At 36.6% G+C, this 14856-nt stretch overlaps 1 protein-coding gene across 1 annotated transcript in view; it reads right to left on the bottom strand.

The window, feature by feature from the left end:
• Positions 1-1739: 1739 nt before the first annotated feature.
• IL1RAPL1 (interleukin 1 receptor accessory protein like 1) overlaps positions 1740-14856 on the bottom strand; it is a 300832-nt gene continuing 287715 nt past the window's right edge. Inside the window, exons 5-6 of the mRNA XM_049704799.1 lie at positions 3776-3946; positions 1740-3329 (exon numbers count right to left, since the gene is read on the bottom strand). Of these exons, the coding sequence (XP_049560756.1) occupies positions 2611-3329; positions 3776-3946 (890 nt within the window). The 3' untranslated portion in view covers positions 1740-2610. The remainder of the gene's footprint in view (positions 3330-3775; positions 3947-14856) is intronic.

The following is a 14856-nucleotide window of genomic DNA, read 5'->3' as shown; positions in this document are numbered from 1 at the left end:
CTTCTTCTTCCATTTATTTTCTAAAAATATGACAAAGCATTAGAGGAAAAAAAACGTTTTTTAAGTTGTGAGAATATCAAATATTACCCATCAATCCCTGAATCATGCTATTCAAAGTTCTTAAATCTACACTAAAAATAGAACAAAAAATGTACTCCCAATGCAGCTAAATTAACACCTATGGATGCCTAAAATATGACTGTGGTCTGAATACTTCCTCTACATTTATTCCACACTTTCATCGTGCACTTAAAAAAAAATAAAAAAAAAAAACAAAGAAATAAACCAGGCCATTGCCATGTTTACAGTTTTCTGAGCACTGGGGGAATCTGGAATCCAGTCCAATGAGGTTGACTGCCACCAGTCCCTGACAGGTGTCCATAGTACAAAGTAAACAATGGCCTTCTTGGATTCTGAAAATAAACCAATGTGCAAAGCTGACCTTAAAGTTTATGTGTCCTTGCAGCTTCAGTTCTGGTTTGTGAAAATGTGACACAGGTCCAAGGGGAGCACGGGAATAAAGAACAGATTGTAGAGAAGGACCGAGGCGAGTTGTCAGGGAAATAAGCATTTTTTTAGCTAATAAAAATCAATGCACATCCTAAAGGTCCTTTACCTTGTCACACAAATATGAGACGCTTGCATTGTTACAAAATTCTTATACTCATCTCTCATACATCTGCAATTCAGTTTTACCCTCCCCAGTGAACTCTACTGAAGTTTACATTTTTGTGTGTGTGGCCAACTCATACCTTAGTATTGTGACCAAAAGTGTAGAATTGTTTTCTCATTATATGGTGGTAGGAATAAACCAAACATACAATACTCACTACACGAGCCCACAGACGATGGCTGGAATGGAAGTTCCTATAATGAATCACTAAAGTAATGCATGAGTTCTATTATCAGTGTTTTCATCACACTGATTTTTTTTTAAAACTAAAAGTTACTTAGGTAATATTTCCCTTTAGCAATTCTGCCCTCTGCAAGTTCCTTTATGATTGATGTTTCATCATTTTCAACATGACTATGTATTAGCTGCTATGTCATTCAAACATAAAACTAAATGGTAAGAGATGAATTTCCTGGGAGCATCAGCTTTCTGTTTCTGACAGATAGAATTATACAGTTAAAGTAAAACTAATTATTTATACAGTAAAAATTAATTATTTTAAATACCTTCTCACCTAATTTAAAAACTATTTTGTGTAAATAATGTTTATTTTGAAAATACTGATTTCTGTTGGTATTCATATGTTTGACCTCCTGAGTGCTTATATAAACACTTTGATATTAATAAGTGTTGCTTATGTTCACAAACTGAAACCAAACACTTGATTCTGAATATAGCACTGAAAATTAAATACAGTAAATTAACATTTAAATACAAAGGGACCCCATAATAAGTTTCACAGATTTGCACTGACTCTTTAGAAAATAACATTTTCTATAATACAAGGTGACAAAACATATTTGATGACACATCCTGCCCTTCCCTTTGGTTTGGAAGCCTTCAATGTAAATTTCACTTTGACTTGTGTTGATTCACCCTTTTGAGTTAACTTGCCAGGCATTTGCACATAATCTCATTTGCAGAAAATTATAGAGGGAAAAGAGGAAGTAGAATAGTAAACAAAAACAGCCACAAACACATTCATGCCTTTCCAGAAAGTGATCAAATATAGGGCTTGATTTTTTTGTTTTTTTTTTGTCTTTTTGCTTTTTTTTGTTTTTGTTTCTTTTGTTGTGTGTTTTTATATATATATATGTATATATATATATATTTATATAAGGGTACATCAACTCATTTAAAAAACGGAAACAGCACACTCTCCCCCATTTTCTGCCCTTGATCTTCTCTTCTTAGCACTCTGTAGTGGTCACTGTCAAGTGACTAGCACACTTTTGGGTCTGGAGTGTATTCTGACGAGCAGTGAATTAAATGTTAAGACAGTTAGACCCCCCGAACCCCTTCTCAGAGTTTACACATCATGCCGCCATTAGAAGGGTAGAGGTGGGGAATGAGGTGGGACAAGGAAGATATTCAGGGCTCTGATTGGCGCGGCCCTCCTATGAACAAGTGTTCTTCTCATCTTTTTTTTTTTTTTTTTTCCCAAATGGCAATGCTGGCATTCGTTGCACTGGTTTCTGGAGGCCCTCATGGCCCTGCTGATCCTAGGCAGAACCCAAGAGAGGATCCGGCGCTCCTTGTCCCATCGGATAGATTTGTCCAAGCACCCCAAGGAAATGTTAAAAGCAAAACAAAAATCAAGGAAAGGAAATAAAAACCCATTCTAAAACTAAACTAATGAAGCAAAAAAGGGTTTTCTATCTATACATAAGTCTCTTCTTTAAAAAAAGGTAAATTTACAAATTCTAATGACATATAAAACAAAGTCAAAAAATGTAATGGTAAGAGACATGGTAAAACAGGAAGACACTGATGCTACAAAGAAATTGCAAAAAACATATGTACAAGACCCTGTTTTTCCTCGTGTTCTAGAGATTGTAATGCATGTTTTTAACAGCAGCAGTCGAGGATTTAGTTCCAGGCACTGGACTGCAGACTCCACTCAGACTCCCAGGGACGGGGTGTCCCTTGCTTTTCTGTCACCATATCACACTGGATATACTGGTCTCCCTTGGCAACAGCGGCAGGATGGCACTGTTTGTGTGGGCCTCGTCTGGATTCTGCTCCCTGCTCGATTTTGTCTGTGGCCGCTGACCGTTGATGAGTGTCATAGGGATGTTACAATAGGTATGCTGATTTCCCATGGAGGTAAGAGGCAGGGTGCCGGTAGGAGGTACGTCGTATTCATAGCTTCGGTAGTAGTGTTTCTGACGCATTTGTGAATGGTAAGTGTTGTGAAAGGTGGATCGGAGATCTGGATGGGCAGTGGCTAGAGCTGTGGAGGTGGCCGCAGCCATGGAAATGGCTGAGACAGTCTGCAGCTCCCCGAAAGGCCCCTGCTCACTAACATCTAAAGCCTGCTCGTGCGTAACGGGTTCTATCCTCTTAAAAGGCATTTCATATTGTAAACGTTTCCAGAACTTAGAGTTCAGCTTGTTGCATTTTGGTCCATGCCATTTAATAACGGTCAGGAGCTTGATGGTGTGCTTGAGGGCCTCCACCTCCTGGTAGTTCATAACTCCTCGTAGCTCACTGCATTCAATTAGTATCACTTTAATTTCTCCAGTCACAAGCATGTTTCGAAGTCTGGTCTCCAGCTCAAAGATGCTCCAGCCCCTTCTGACTACGTAATTTGGGGTCATGACAATAATCAGCCGCTTGCTTTGATCTACACACCTTGCCACATCTTCAATATATGCTACAACAGAGAAGAGGGTTTATCAGAATAAGTAAATTGAACATTGGGTCCAGAAAGCCCCAGTAAATTCTCTTTCACACATTAAATGAGAATTGCTGGTTCTTTTTGCTAGGTAAACCCTTGAGAAGATGAAAATAGCCAATGATCACTTTGAACAGAGTATGGGACTTTTCTTCTCTCAAAGACAGAAATGTTTTCCCAGGTACAAATCTCTCATTTGGTTTCTTTAAATGTCAAGGCTTATAACATGAGACGCTTTATATAATAATAGAAGTAGCTTCCTCAGGGGTATCAACACTTATTTTTCATTTGAACACATAATGCCATTTCTTTCTTGAGAAACTGAAAGATGTAGAAGAACTAAAAGTTTAAATTCTGTTTAAAAATGATGATTACACAGACGGACACAAGTATATGCACACTCTTAAATGAAAACATTAACTTACTTCCGGTTGGGATTAAATCTCTATCTGGTATAAACAACTTATATCCATAATGCTTTTCAAGCATATCAGGTAGGATTTCAAGAGCAAAGCGTTCTTCTTCCCCAGTCTCTTGATTCCACTGGTCAGGATCCACTTTGGTGTATGATAAGTATGCATCATAATCTTTATTATCTGTCAAGAACATTACAGAGTAAAGCTGAAGTCACTACGCTACAAAGAAAACAGTAGGACATGAGAACATTCACCTCATTTCATAAATATCTCCAAGTGTCCCACTTCTGGGATGCCAAAGAAAGAAGTCTTTATTAATTTTCATTAAGAATACAATAATGCCAAGTATCGTGGAATGAATTTGGGGGTATAAAGGAGTCACTATTTTTGTTGTTATCAAGACAGTAGGAGAAAAATTAATGAAAAGAGCAATGAAATGGTAACGCTCAACATCTTTGATGCACAGATCATAGAGAATTTTGACAGCTTATAAAAGCGACATATTTGGATTGTACGTTCTTATTCTACATAAATGTACATTCACCTAATCAAAGAAAGAACACTGAAACTGGCTTGAGGAATGGTTTTTAGGTTGCGTGTGTTGTGCTGATTTTCTTTTGGGGAAAAAATAAAATGAAATTTGGAATAATTAATTTTTCTTTGGGAGCTGGTTCTTGGATTTTAGAACTGAGTTTGGTATGCTGAATTATTATAGAAAAACATATTGTTTTCCTGATCTTCATTTACCTTACATGTAAATTATTGCCAAATTATTTTTCATCATGTTAATCAGTTTGACTATAAGAATCCAAAATTATAATATAAATGAATGAAACTTAGTTCTAAAATTTGATTTCTTTCCTCATTCTTCCCCATATTTACATGAGAACTCTACAAATATTTGATGACTACTATTGTGCATTATTTTTATCTTAACGTAAACATCCCCAAATTCTCATTTGTTGTTTCTTAGAATAAGAAGTCATTTATCTTCTGCATAGTCTCATTCTCCAATTTCCTTTTCGGAGTGTGATATCAGGATTCATAATTCACCTCAATTCTAAATACTATCAGTATGCTGAGCCTATCAATATCAATATGCTTAGGTCTCTTTTCTGCTTCTTTCCCAATGACTGTCATTGTATTATTTGACTATTAGATCAAGTTGAATTGAAACACTCTTAAATTTCAGAACAAAATGAACTGGGCATTTGGTATAGAAAATTTAAAATCTTTGGGGTATAAAACATCAAAGATACAGGGGCATCCACGACTTGCTCTGGATGGCTCTGGGACACTCCTTTTGACTTCAAAGACACTAAAGCTCACTTCTATAACTTGTCATGGAAAACTCAAAAAACTGTTTACTTCATCTAAAGTTAACACAGGCATATAAGAAGCTAGCAATTCTACTATAGGATCCCTGGGGAAAAGAACCTTTAGCTATGGAAGATTTCTTTAAAGCACATTTCAGGTAAAAAAAAAAAAAAAGTAATCATCCCTATCATATTTTGGTATTTGGTATTTTCTTTATTCTTCAACCAAGATATAGTTGTACATAGTAAAAATAAAATTCAATTTTCACAAAAAATAATAATTATGTTTGTTATACCATGTCTACGCAAACATGCCAGCAGTCTACATTGGTACCATTTTGTTGATGTAAATACTTCAGTTGAGTAAGAAATCATAGAAAATAGCACATAATAAAGCTATAATATAATACCAGTTAGTATTTAGTTAAAATGTCAATTTATTAGATAATCACATGCCATATCTATGAGATAAAATCTTCCCCTTTGCAATATGGGTCAGTAGCTTCCAGTTTAGTAGAAGATGTAGACAAGTCAACAATCTATTTCCAGAGGATAAATGTGTTGCAAAGAGTAGTACAGGGGTCATGGGCCAAAGGGAGGACTCTTTAAACCAGACTGCAGATTGTAGAATGATTTCATGCATATACTACTTTCTTTCTGGGAGGTTTTCCTCTTCCAGATTTTTACAAAGTACTGTAAAGTGCTGAAGTTTGCTCAGACCTGAGATGTATAATGACTAGATTCTCATTCTTTGCTTTTTGCCTTCTGTAGGCTTAAAAAATATTTGATAACCAGATCAATATGAACAACAAAAAGAACAGAGCACTTATGACTCAGAGGAGATGTAAACAATGGTCCACCAATACTCGTAAGTTCCAGCTGGATATCACTTCTGCTTACATGACACTGTTTCTGGTTCCCCTGCCTCTTCAATGGACATCTCTCTTCCAATCCATAAATACTGTCATTTCTCAAGATGTTTTCTGTGGCCTGTTTCATTTGTCTTTCAGTCTGTTTTCCCTTAAAAATCTCCTTTCCTCCTATGACATCAACAACCACTTCTGTGTAGACGTCTCTCTAATGTAGATGTCCAATCTCGTCTTCTTTCTCATGAATCTGTAACCTGGACCCCTTAATTTGGATGCTCAGCATGTACCTCACATTTGACATGTTCACAACGAAACAAGCTTCCCATCTCAAGCTTTGTTTTCACATTTTATTTCACTTAAATTTTATTAACATAACAATCTCACATCTTTAGTCTCCAAACTTCAGAGGCATGTTCCACTTATCTCTTTTCATTACCAATAACCTCACAGCCATTCACTGGTGAAAATCCTTTGGATTCTGTTTCCATCCTAGGTGAGGCCCTACTCTCTTCTCAACTGTTATAATTATATTTTAGTGGGTCTTCCCTCTCCATTTCCTTATTCTTCTGGCCCATTCTGCATAGAATCACAAAATTTATTTTTCCAAACCTCACCACTGATTGTGTTTATGGTAGCTTGAAAAATATTTATGGCTATCCGTTGTCAAAAAAACAGCAGCTAACTCTGCAGTTGTTTCCTTTGAATCTGAGTCTGATATCATTGAGTTGAAGGTGATCTCTTTTCCCATGTATTATGTTATTGTGCTCACATTTTATCTTCTTTCTTTGACCACAAGATCCTTGACTCAGATATGTGACTAGGGCTTAGTAGATGCTCAAACATATCTGTTGATGAAATGAATGAATGGCCTCTCATTTGGGTATCACATGACATACCTTACGGCTAGTGTGGAGATTTTCTCAAGATTTGGGTCATTTCCTAGGAGAGATGGCTTTGGTGATACACACTCCAAGCTGCCTGGACTCCTCAAGTAATTACTAGGAGCTACAGGGTCAAAGTTTAGCAAAGTTCCTTTGGAATAATCTTGAACTGTATTTTCTCACTGTGACTCAGTTGAAGACCTCAGAGTCCTTGTAAACTTTTCTGAAAAAGTGGTTTTCATGCTGAAGCATGAACGGCAACAATTTGGAGGACTTGATAAAATACAGACTGTTAGGTCCCACCTCCAGAGTTTTCAATTCAGAGCATCTGGAATAGGTCCTTAGAATTTGAATTTATAGCAAACTATCAGGTGATACTGCTGCCGGTCCAGGGACAATACTTTGAGAAATTCTGCTCTAGGACAGGGTATAGGTACCCAAAGGTCTCAAAGGCATCAAAGAACTGCAGTCAGCTGCCAGGTAATTGATCAAAGTACCACAAAACCTACACACTGCAGCCTCAGCTCATGAGTGGTCTTGATACTTACAGGGCATGTGCTCTAAATAAAATAGCTGAAAATCCCCTTTCATCAAAAAGGGGATAAATTCTTACCTAGACTAATATATTCAGTAACTGTATTAAGCTTAAATGAACCTCGGGAAGAGGTGCTGTGGTCTCAGTCAGTTTTCTATCTCTTTATGTCATCTGAGTGAATTTATAACATTTAAGCTAATATCTCCCAGATAAAAAGGAGTCGCTCACATGTAGGTAATTCTGGTAATAAGGCCCCTTGCAAGCATCTGCAGCAGCTTCCTCCCTCAAATCAATGGGACACTTGATTGATATCTAATTCCTCTCTTTCCCCAGAGTCTATGTCAGTGCAGTATTGGGCTAGGCATTTATTTACCCACAGAAGCAAACTCCTGACTTGAAAATTATCAGACTGCAAACACCAGGCCAGATATCATGCTAATTTCAGCAATGTTTTCTGATTCAAAATCATATGGATTCTAAGGTTTCTTCTTTTTTCCCAGTTACCAGCTGAATCTGAATCTTGGGAAATATCTTAAGATTTTTTTTTATATCTGTAAGAACATACATTGACTAATCTTAATGTGTATAAGAAACTGAAAATTTGAGATTTTTTTATAATCATAGAAAAAAAATTATGCTAAGATTTTTAAAGGTAGGACTGTGATCTTTTAAATTCAACTTAAGTTTATAGCCAGCTGAAAACTAGTTAGTCATAACAAGAGAGTACAACAATATATTTCTTATTCTGAACTTTATTCTCTAAATTTTATTTTCTGTAACTTAAACCTTCAACTATAATTCTATTGGCTACAGAGATGGAAAGCAGTTGATGTACACACCCTCTGTAATAATATTCATAAGCTCTAATATAGTCATTGGTTTACTCTTTCCATGATTTTCAAGAGATTCTGACTGTAATTTCCCACAAAAAAAGAAAAATAGGAATGAAGTCAGCAAGATGGTCAAATAAGATATCCCTTGCATGTATCCTCTCAGCTGCAGTACAGAGCCAGTCCTGCCCACCCAAGGACCCATCCAATGACCAGATAGAAGCCCTCCAAGAAACCTGGTGGGAGACATACCCAACCACACACCTGGCAATAGGTCCACCGAGTGAAGAACCGATTGTGGATCCTGAAGTGAACACTTGTCCAAGTGCTATACTACTGAACAAGATACTAGAGGCATTCCTCTCCACCCAGAGACCAGACAGGATCCATGTGAACCTGAGCTCCTGCTCACAAGCCTGCCAACCAAGAACTTCACTGCAGACCCGGCAACTGACTCAAAACTAGTTCCAGCCCAGAATGATTAGGATTCTGGAGGTAATCCCATTGGCCTGGGGAACAGACAGGAGAAGAACTTTACCTGCTAAAGTCAGTGTGTAAAGATTAGAAGAGATGTTTGCTCCTTCGAATGCAGAGACACTAATGCAGGGATACATGGATCACAAAGAATCGGGCAAATATGACATCACCAAAGGAAACTAATAAAGTGCCAGTAACCAAGCCCTAAGAAATGGAGATCTACAACTTGTCCAGCAAAGAATTAAAAATAATCATCTTAAAGGAAATCAGTGAAATAAAAAATAACACGGATAGACAATTTAACAAAATCAGAAAACAATGCATGAACAAAATGAGAATTTTATTAAAGAAACAGAAACCATAAAAAAGAATCAGACAGAAATCCTCAAGCCAGCAACTACTTTGACTGGTGAATTCTACCAAATATTTAAAGAAGAATTAATGCAATCCTCAAACTTTTCCAAGGAAAAATTGAAGAGGAGGGAACACTCTCAAACTCATTTTATGAGGCCAGCATTATCCTGATACCAAAGCCACATAAGGACACTACAAGAAAATTATAAGCCAGTATCCCTAATGAATGAATATAGATACAAAATGAATGAATTTTGAATATAGATACAAAAAAATCACAACAAAATACTAGCAAACCAAATTCAACTGTACATTAAACAGATAATATAACATGATCAAGTGGGATTCATGGGACTTCCCTGGCAGTCCAGCGGTTAAGACTCCGTGCTTACATTGTAGGGGGCATGGGTTCAGTCCCTAGCTGGGGAACTGTGATTCCACATGCTGTGTGGCATGGGCAAGAAAGAAAGCAGGATTTATTCCTGGGATGCAAGGGTGGATCAACATATGCAAATCAATTCCATTTAGAATATCATCAAAAATTATAAAATACTGAAAAATAAATTTAGCCAAAGAGGTGAAAGATCTGTACATTGAAAACTGTAAGACACTGATGAAGAAACTGAAGAAGAAACAAATGGAAAGCTATCCCATGTTCATTAATCAGAATAGTTAATATTGTTAAAATGACCATACTACCCGAAACTATGTATAGATTCAATATAATCCCTATCAAAATTCCAATGGCGGGCTTCCCTGGTGACACAGTGGTTGGGAGTCCGCCTGCCGATGCAGGGGACGTGGGTTTGTGCCCCAGTCCGGGAGGATCCCACATGCCACGGAGCGGCTGGGCCCGTGAGCCATGGCCACTGGGCCTGCATGTCCGGAGCCTGTGCTCCGCAGCGGGAGGGGCCACAGCAGTGAGAAGCCTGCATACAGCAAAAAAAAAAAAAAAAAAATTCCAATGGCAATTTTAACAGAAATATAAAAAAACTCTAAAATTCATATGGAATCAAAAAAGACCCTGAATAGCCAAAGCAATATTGAGAGAGAAGAGCCCAGCTGGAGGCATCACACTTCCTGATTGCAGACTATACTGCAAAGCTATAGTAATCAAAACAGTATGGTGCTGACATAAAAACAGACACATAGACCAATGGAACAAAATCAAGAGCCCAGAAATAGACCCACATATATGTGGTCAGTTGATATTTGACAAGGGGGCCAAGAATACTCAATGTGGAAAGAATAATCTTTTTAATAAATGGTGTTGGGAAAACTGTCTATCCACATGCAAAAGAATAAAGTTGGGCCCCTATTTCACACCATTCACAAATTTTAATCTGAAATGGATTAAAGACTTAAATGTAATACTTGAAACCATAAAACTCCTAGGAGAAAACATAAGGAAAAACTCCTTAACATTAGTTTTGGCAACAATTCTTTGCCTATGACACAAAAAGCACAAGCAACAAAAGCAAAACTAAACAAGTGTGACTATATCAAAGTAAAAAGCTTCTGCACAGCAAAAGAAACAATCAATAAATAAAAAGGCAAGTTACAGAATGGGAGAAAATATTTGCACACCATATATTAGATAAAGGGAGGGTTAATATCTAAAATATATAAGGAACTCATACAACTCAATAGTAAAAAGACATGTAGGACATACATACAATGGCCAAAAGGTGTATAAAAAGATGTTCAACATCACTAATCATCAAGAAGTGCAAATCAAAACCACAACGAGACCTCACCTCATACTTCTTAGGATGGCTATTATCAAAAAGACAAGGTAACAACTGTTGGCAAGGATGTAGAGGAAAGAGAACCCTTCTGCCCTGTTGGTGGGGATGTAAGTTGGTGCAGCCACTATGTAAAACAGCATGGAGATTCCTCATAAAATTAAAAATAGAAGTATCATATGATCCAGCAATCCCACTTCTGGGTATATATCCGAAGGAAACGAAACCACTCTCTCAAAGAGATATCTGTACCCCAGTGTTCACTGCAGAATTATTCACAATAGCCAAGACATGGAAACCACCTAAGTGTCCATCAACAGATGAATGGATAAAGAAAATGTGTATATGTGTGTGTGTGTGTATACATATATATATACATGTATATAAAAATACATACACACACAGTAGAATATTATTTAGTAGAATATTATTCAGCCATAAAAATGAAGGAAACCTTCCATTTTATTTAGATGGACCTTGAGGTCACTACGCTTAAGTGAAACAAGTCAGACAGAGAAAGACAAATACTGCATGATCTCACTTACAATATGGACTGAAAAAGCTGAATTCATAGAAACAGAGTAGAATGGTGGTTGTCAAGGGCTGGGGGCAGGGGAAAGGGGGAGATGTTGGTCAAAGTAAATGAACTTCCTGCTATAAGAAAAATAATTTCTAGGGATACATACACAGCTTGGTGAATATGGTTAACAATACTGTATTATATACTTGAGAGTTGCAGAGAATAGATCTTAGAAATCATTATGTGAGGTGATGGATATGTTAAGTAACATTATTGTGGCAATCATTTCACAATATATATGTGTATCTACTCATCACACTGTATACCTTAAACTTACACAATGTTACATGTCAATTATATCTGAATAAAGCTGCGGGGAGAAAGAAAAACAAACAAACCAAAAACACCAAACCTAACCAATTAATTAGTTGCTTTGTTACTTTAAGTCAAACAATTAGTCCAGTAGAATTTTCTCCTTCAATTTACTGAAGGAACTACTATGTTTTATAAAAAGATATATTTGAGGGGGAAAACGTTTAGACTCTGGAGAGTTAAGAAATAAAAATATGAATTAAAAATATTATTAAGAAATCTTGAAGAGAGAAGGAAAGTATAGAACTGTGTAACAGGAATAAAAAAAGTGGTTGGAAAAATGATAAACAAATATTTTCCTCTTTGACATATGAGAGGATATTAGTCAATTCTCTTTAAAAGGATTGAGAAGCCAAAGGATCCATGGATTTTTTAGAACAATAGAGCTTTTAAGAAAATGTAGACTGAAGACTCCCTTATCAAGATGAAGGTGGTGGCTATATTGGATGTGGGCTAGGAAAGAGATTTACTGACAATATAAATGGCTTGGGATTGACATTCAGGTCTTTGGGAGTTCTTAACCTTTAAATGCCTATTGAATGGTTGTCAGACGTTATTGGCAGGTGGCCACTTCTTTTTTTAAATTTACTTTCAAATATTTATAAGTCACATAGGTGAAACTGACTAGTGACAGAGGCCATTATTCAGCAAATGGATTACCAAAAGGAGACCTGGGTAGGGCCCAATGATGAACTGTGTATTTCATTTTAAAAGGTGATTTTCTATGTTTGCATGTAGTATATTAGCACAGAATTATGCGATCATTAAAAACTAGCATTGACATAATCTGAATAAATAAGAGTTTTAAAAAAATTAAGTCATTTCTTTCTTGTATTTCAGATTTGCCTTCATATGCTTTTTTATATTTCCAACTAATAATTTTTCAATTAAAAACTCTGCAGAAATAGATGATAGATCTTTGAATAAAAAACATTAAGCATTGCCTTCCCTGGTGGCGCAGTGGTTGAGAGTCCGCCTGCCGGTGCAGGGGACGCGGGTTCGTGCCCCGGTCTGGGAGGATCCCACGTGCCGCAGAGCGGCTGGGCCTGTGAGCCATGGCCGCTGGGCCTGCGCGTCCGGAGCCTGTGCTCCGCAACGGGAGAGGCCGCAACAGTGAGAGGCCCGCGTACCGCAAAAAAAACAAAACAAAACAAAACAAAACATTAAGCATATATTAATATTTTGATTTTGTGATTATTGAATGTCATTGTATTAATAAATTCCACTTTTCTTGTCAATTCAGCCATGGTGGCATCTGACAATTATACTCGAAAATAAAGCTGATTGAGTTTTACACTTTGAAAATTTAACAATATTGTTCTAGTTTACATGTTTTACTACTTGGTACTTTTCTGGACTATTTGAATCCATAGGAACTCAAAAAAGAGGTCCTTCTGCTCCCATAAATAAATAAATGTGATAAGGAATCTTGAATTCATAATGCTCTACAAGTTGTAAGTATTCACTAGTAAGTGCTCGTTACTCAAAGTGAAAAGGGCTGCAAAAATGATGTGCCTGAAGTACCATTTTAGTAAAGATGAAGGAGAAAATAACTAGACCTTGGGATTAAGAGGGGAATCTTTGTAAGTTAGGGGGATATATGAATTGTATATGAGACAGAGACAGAGAAAGAGAAGGGAGGGAGAAGAGACAGGAAAGAAGGAAGAAAGGAAGGAAGGAAGGAAGGAAGGACTACCTTTATACAAGCATTTAAACAAAAGTGGAAGGGAAACCCCAGTCAGAGGTATGGAGGGGCAAAGGATTCTGGTTGTTGTGATAACTGTATTTTTTTTGGTAATTATTCCAGCAAAGATGGTAGGATATTATGTTAGTGTATGTTCAGCTCTAGAGACAGTAGGTTGCCTTTATGAGGATGGTCAGCTAGCATTTAATTAGAATAAGGCAACACTCTAGAGCCACTACAAACACTTCAACTATCTTTATTTCTGATCAAAAGTAGATGCTTCATTAATTAGCACAATGGATGTTAGAAATAAAGTTTCATTGCTAAAATTAGTGGCTTTTTACCAAGTATATAGTAGATCTTGGAAATGGACCCTCCATGTTGAAATCAGTGCTACTCAAGACATATGTAAAGGAAATCATAAATAAAACGAAAAGACAACCTACAGAATGGGAGAAAATATTTGCAAATGATGTAGCCGACAAGGGATTAATTTCCAAAATATACAAACAGCTCATAATCAAAAAAACAACCCAATCAAAAAATGGGCAGAAGATGTAAATAGACATTTCTTCAAAGACAACATGCAGGTGGCCAAAAGGCACATGAAAAAGTGCTCAACATCACTAATTATTAGAGAAATGCAAACCAAAACTACGAGGTACCACCTCCCATCTGTCAGAATGGCCATCATTAAAAATTCTACAAATAAATGCTAGAGAGGGTGTGGAGAAAAAGGAACCCTCCTACACTGTTGGTGGGAATGTAGTACAGCTACATAGAGAACACTATGGAGGTTCTTTAAAAAACTAAAAATAGAGTTGCCATATAATCCAGCAATCCCACTCCTGGGCATATATCCAGAGAAAACTCTAATTCAAAAAGATACATGCACCCCAATGTCCATTGCAGCACTATTTACAATAGCCAGGACATGGAAGCAACCTAAATGTCCATTGACAGATAAATGGATAAGGAAGATGTGGCACACACACACACACACACACACACACACACAGTGGAATATTACTCAGCCATAAAAAGAACGAAATAATGCCATTTGCAGCAACATGGAAGGACCTAGAGATTAGCATACTAAATGAAGTAAGACAGAAAAAGACAAATATCATATGATACCGCTTATACCGCTAAAAAACATGATACAAATGAACTTAATTACAAAACAGAAATAGAGCCACAGACATAGAAAACAAACTTATGGTTACCAAAGAGTAAAGGGGGGGAGGAATAAATTAGGAGTTTGGGATTTACATATACACACTACTATGTATAAAATAAATAAACAACACGGATTTACTATGTAGCACAGGGAACTATACTCAATATTTTGTAATAACCTATAAGGGAAAAGAATCTGAAAAAGAATTTTATTTATTTATTTATTTATAACTGAATCACTTTGCTCTATACCTGAAACAAACACAACATTGTAAATCAACTATTCTTCAATTAAAAAAAGACATATGGATAACATAACATCATTTAG

Source organism: Orcinus orca, chromosome X (assembly GCF_937001465.1).
Source record: "Orcinus orca chromosome X, mOrcOrc1.1, whole genome shotgun sequence".
Lineage (NCBI taxonomy): Eukaryota > Metazoa > Chordata > Mammalia > Artiodactyla > Delphinidae > Orcinus > Orcinus orca.
The sequence above is the reverse complement of the archived record's forward strand: the minus strand, read 5'-3'. Positions and strand labels throughout refer to the sequence as shown.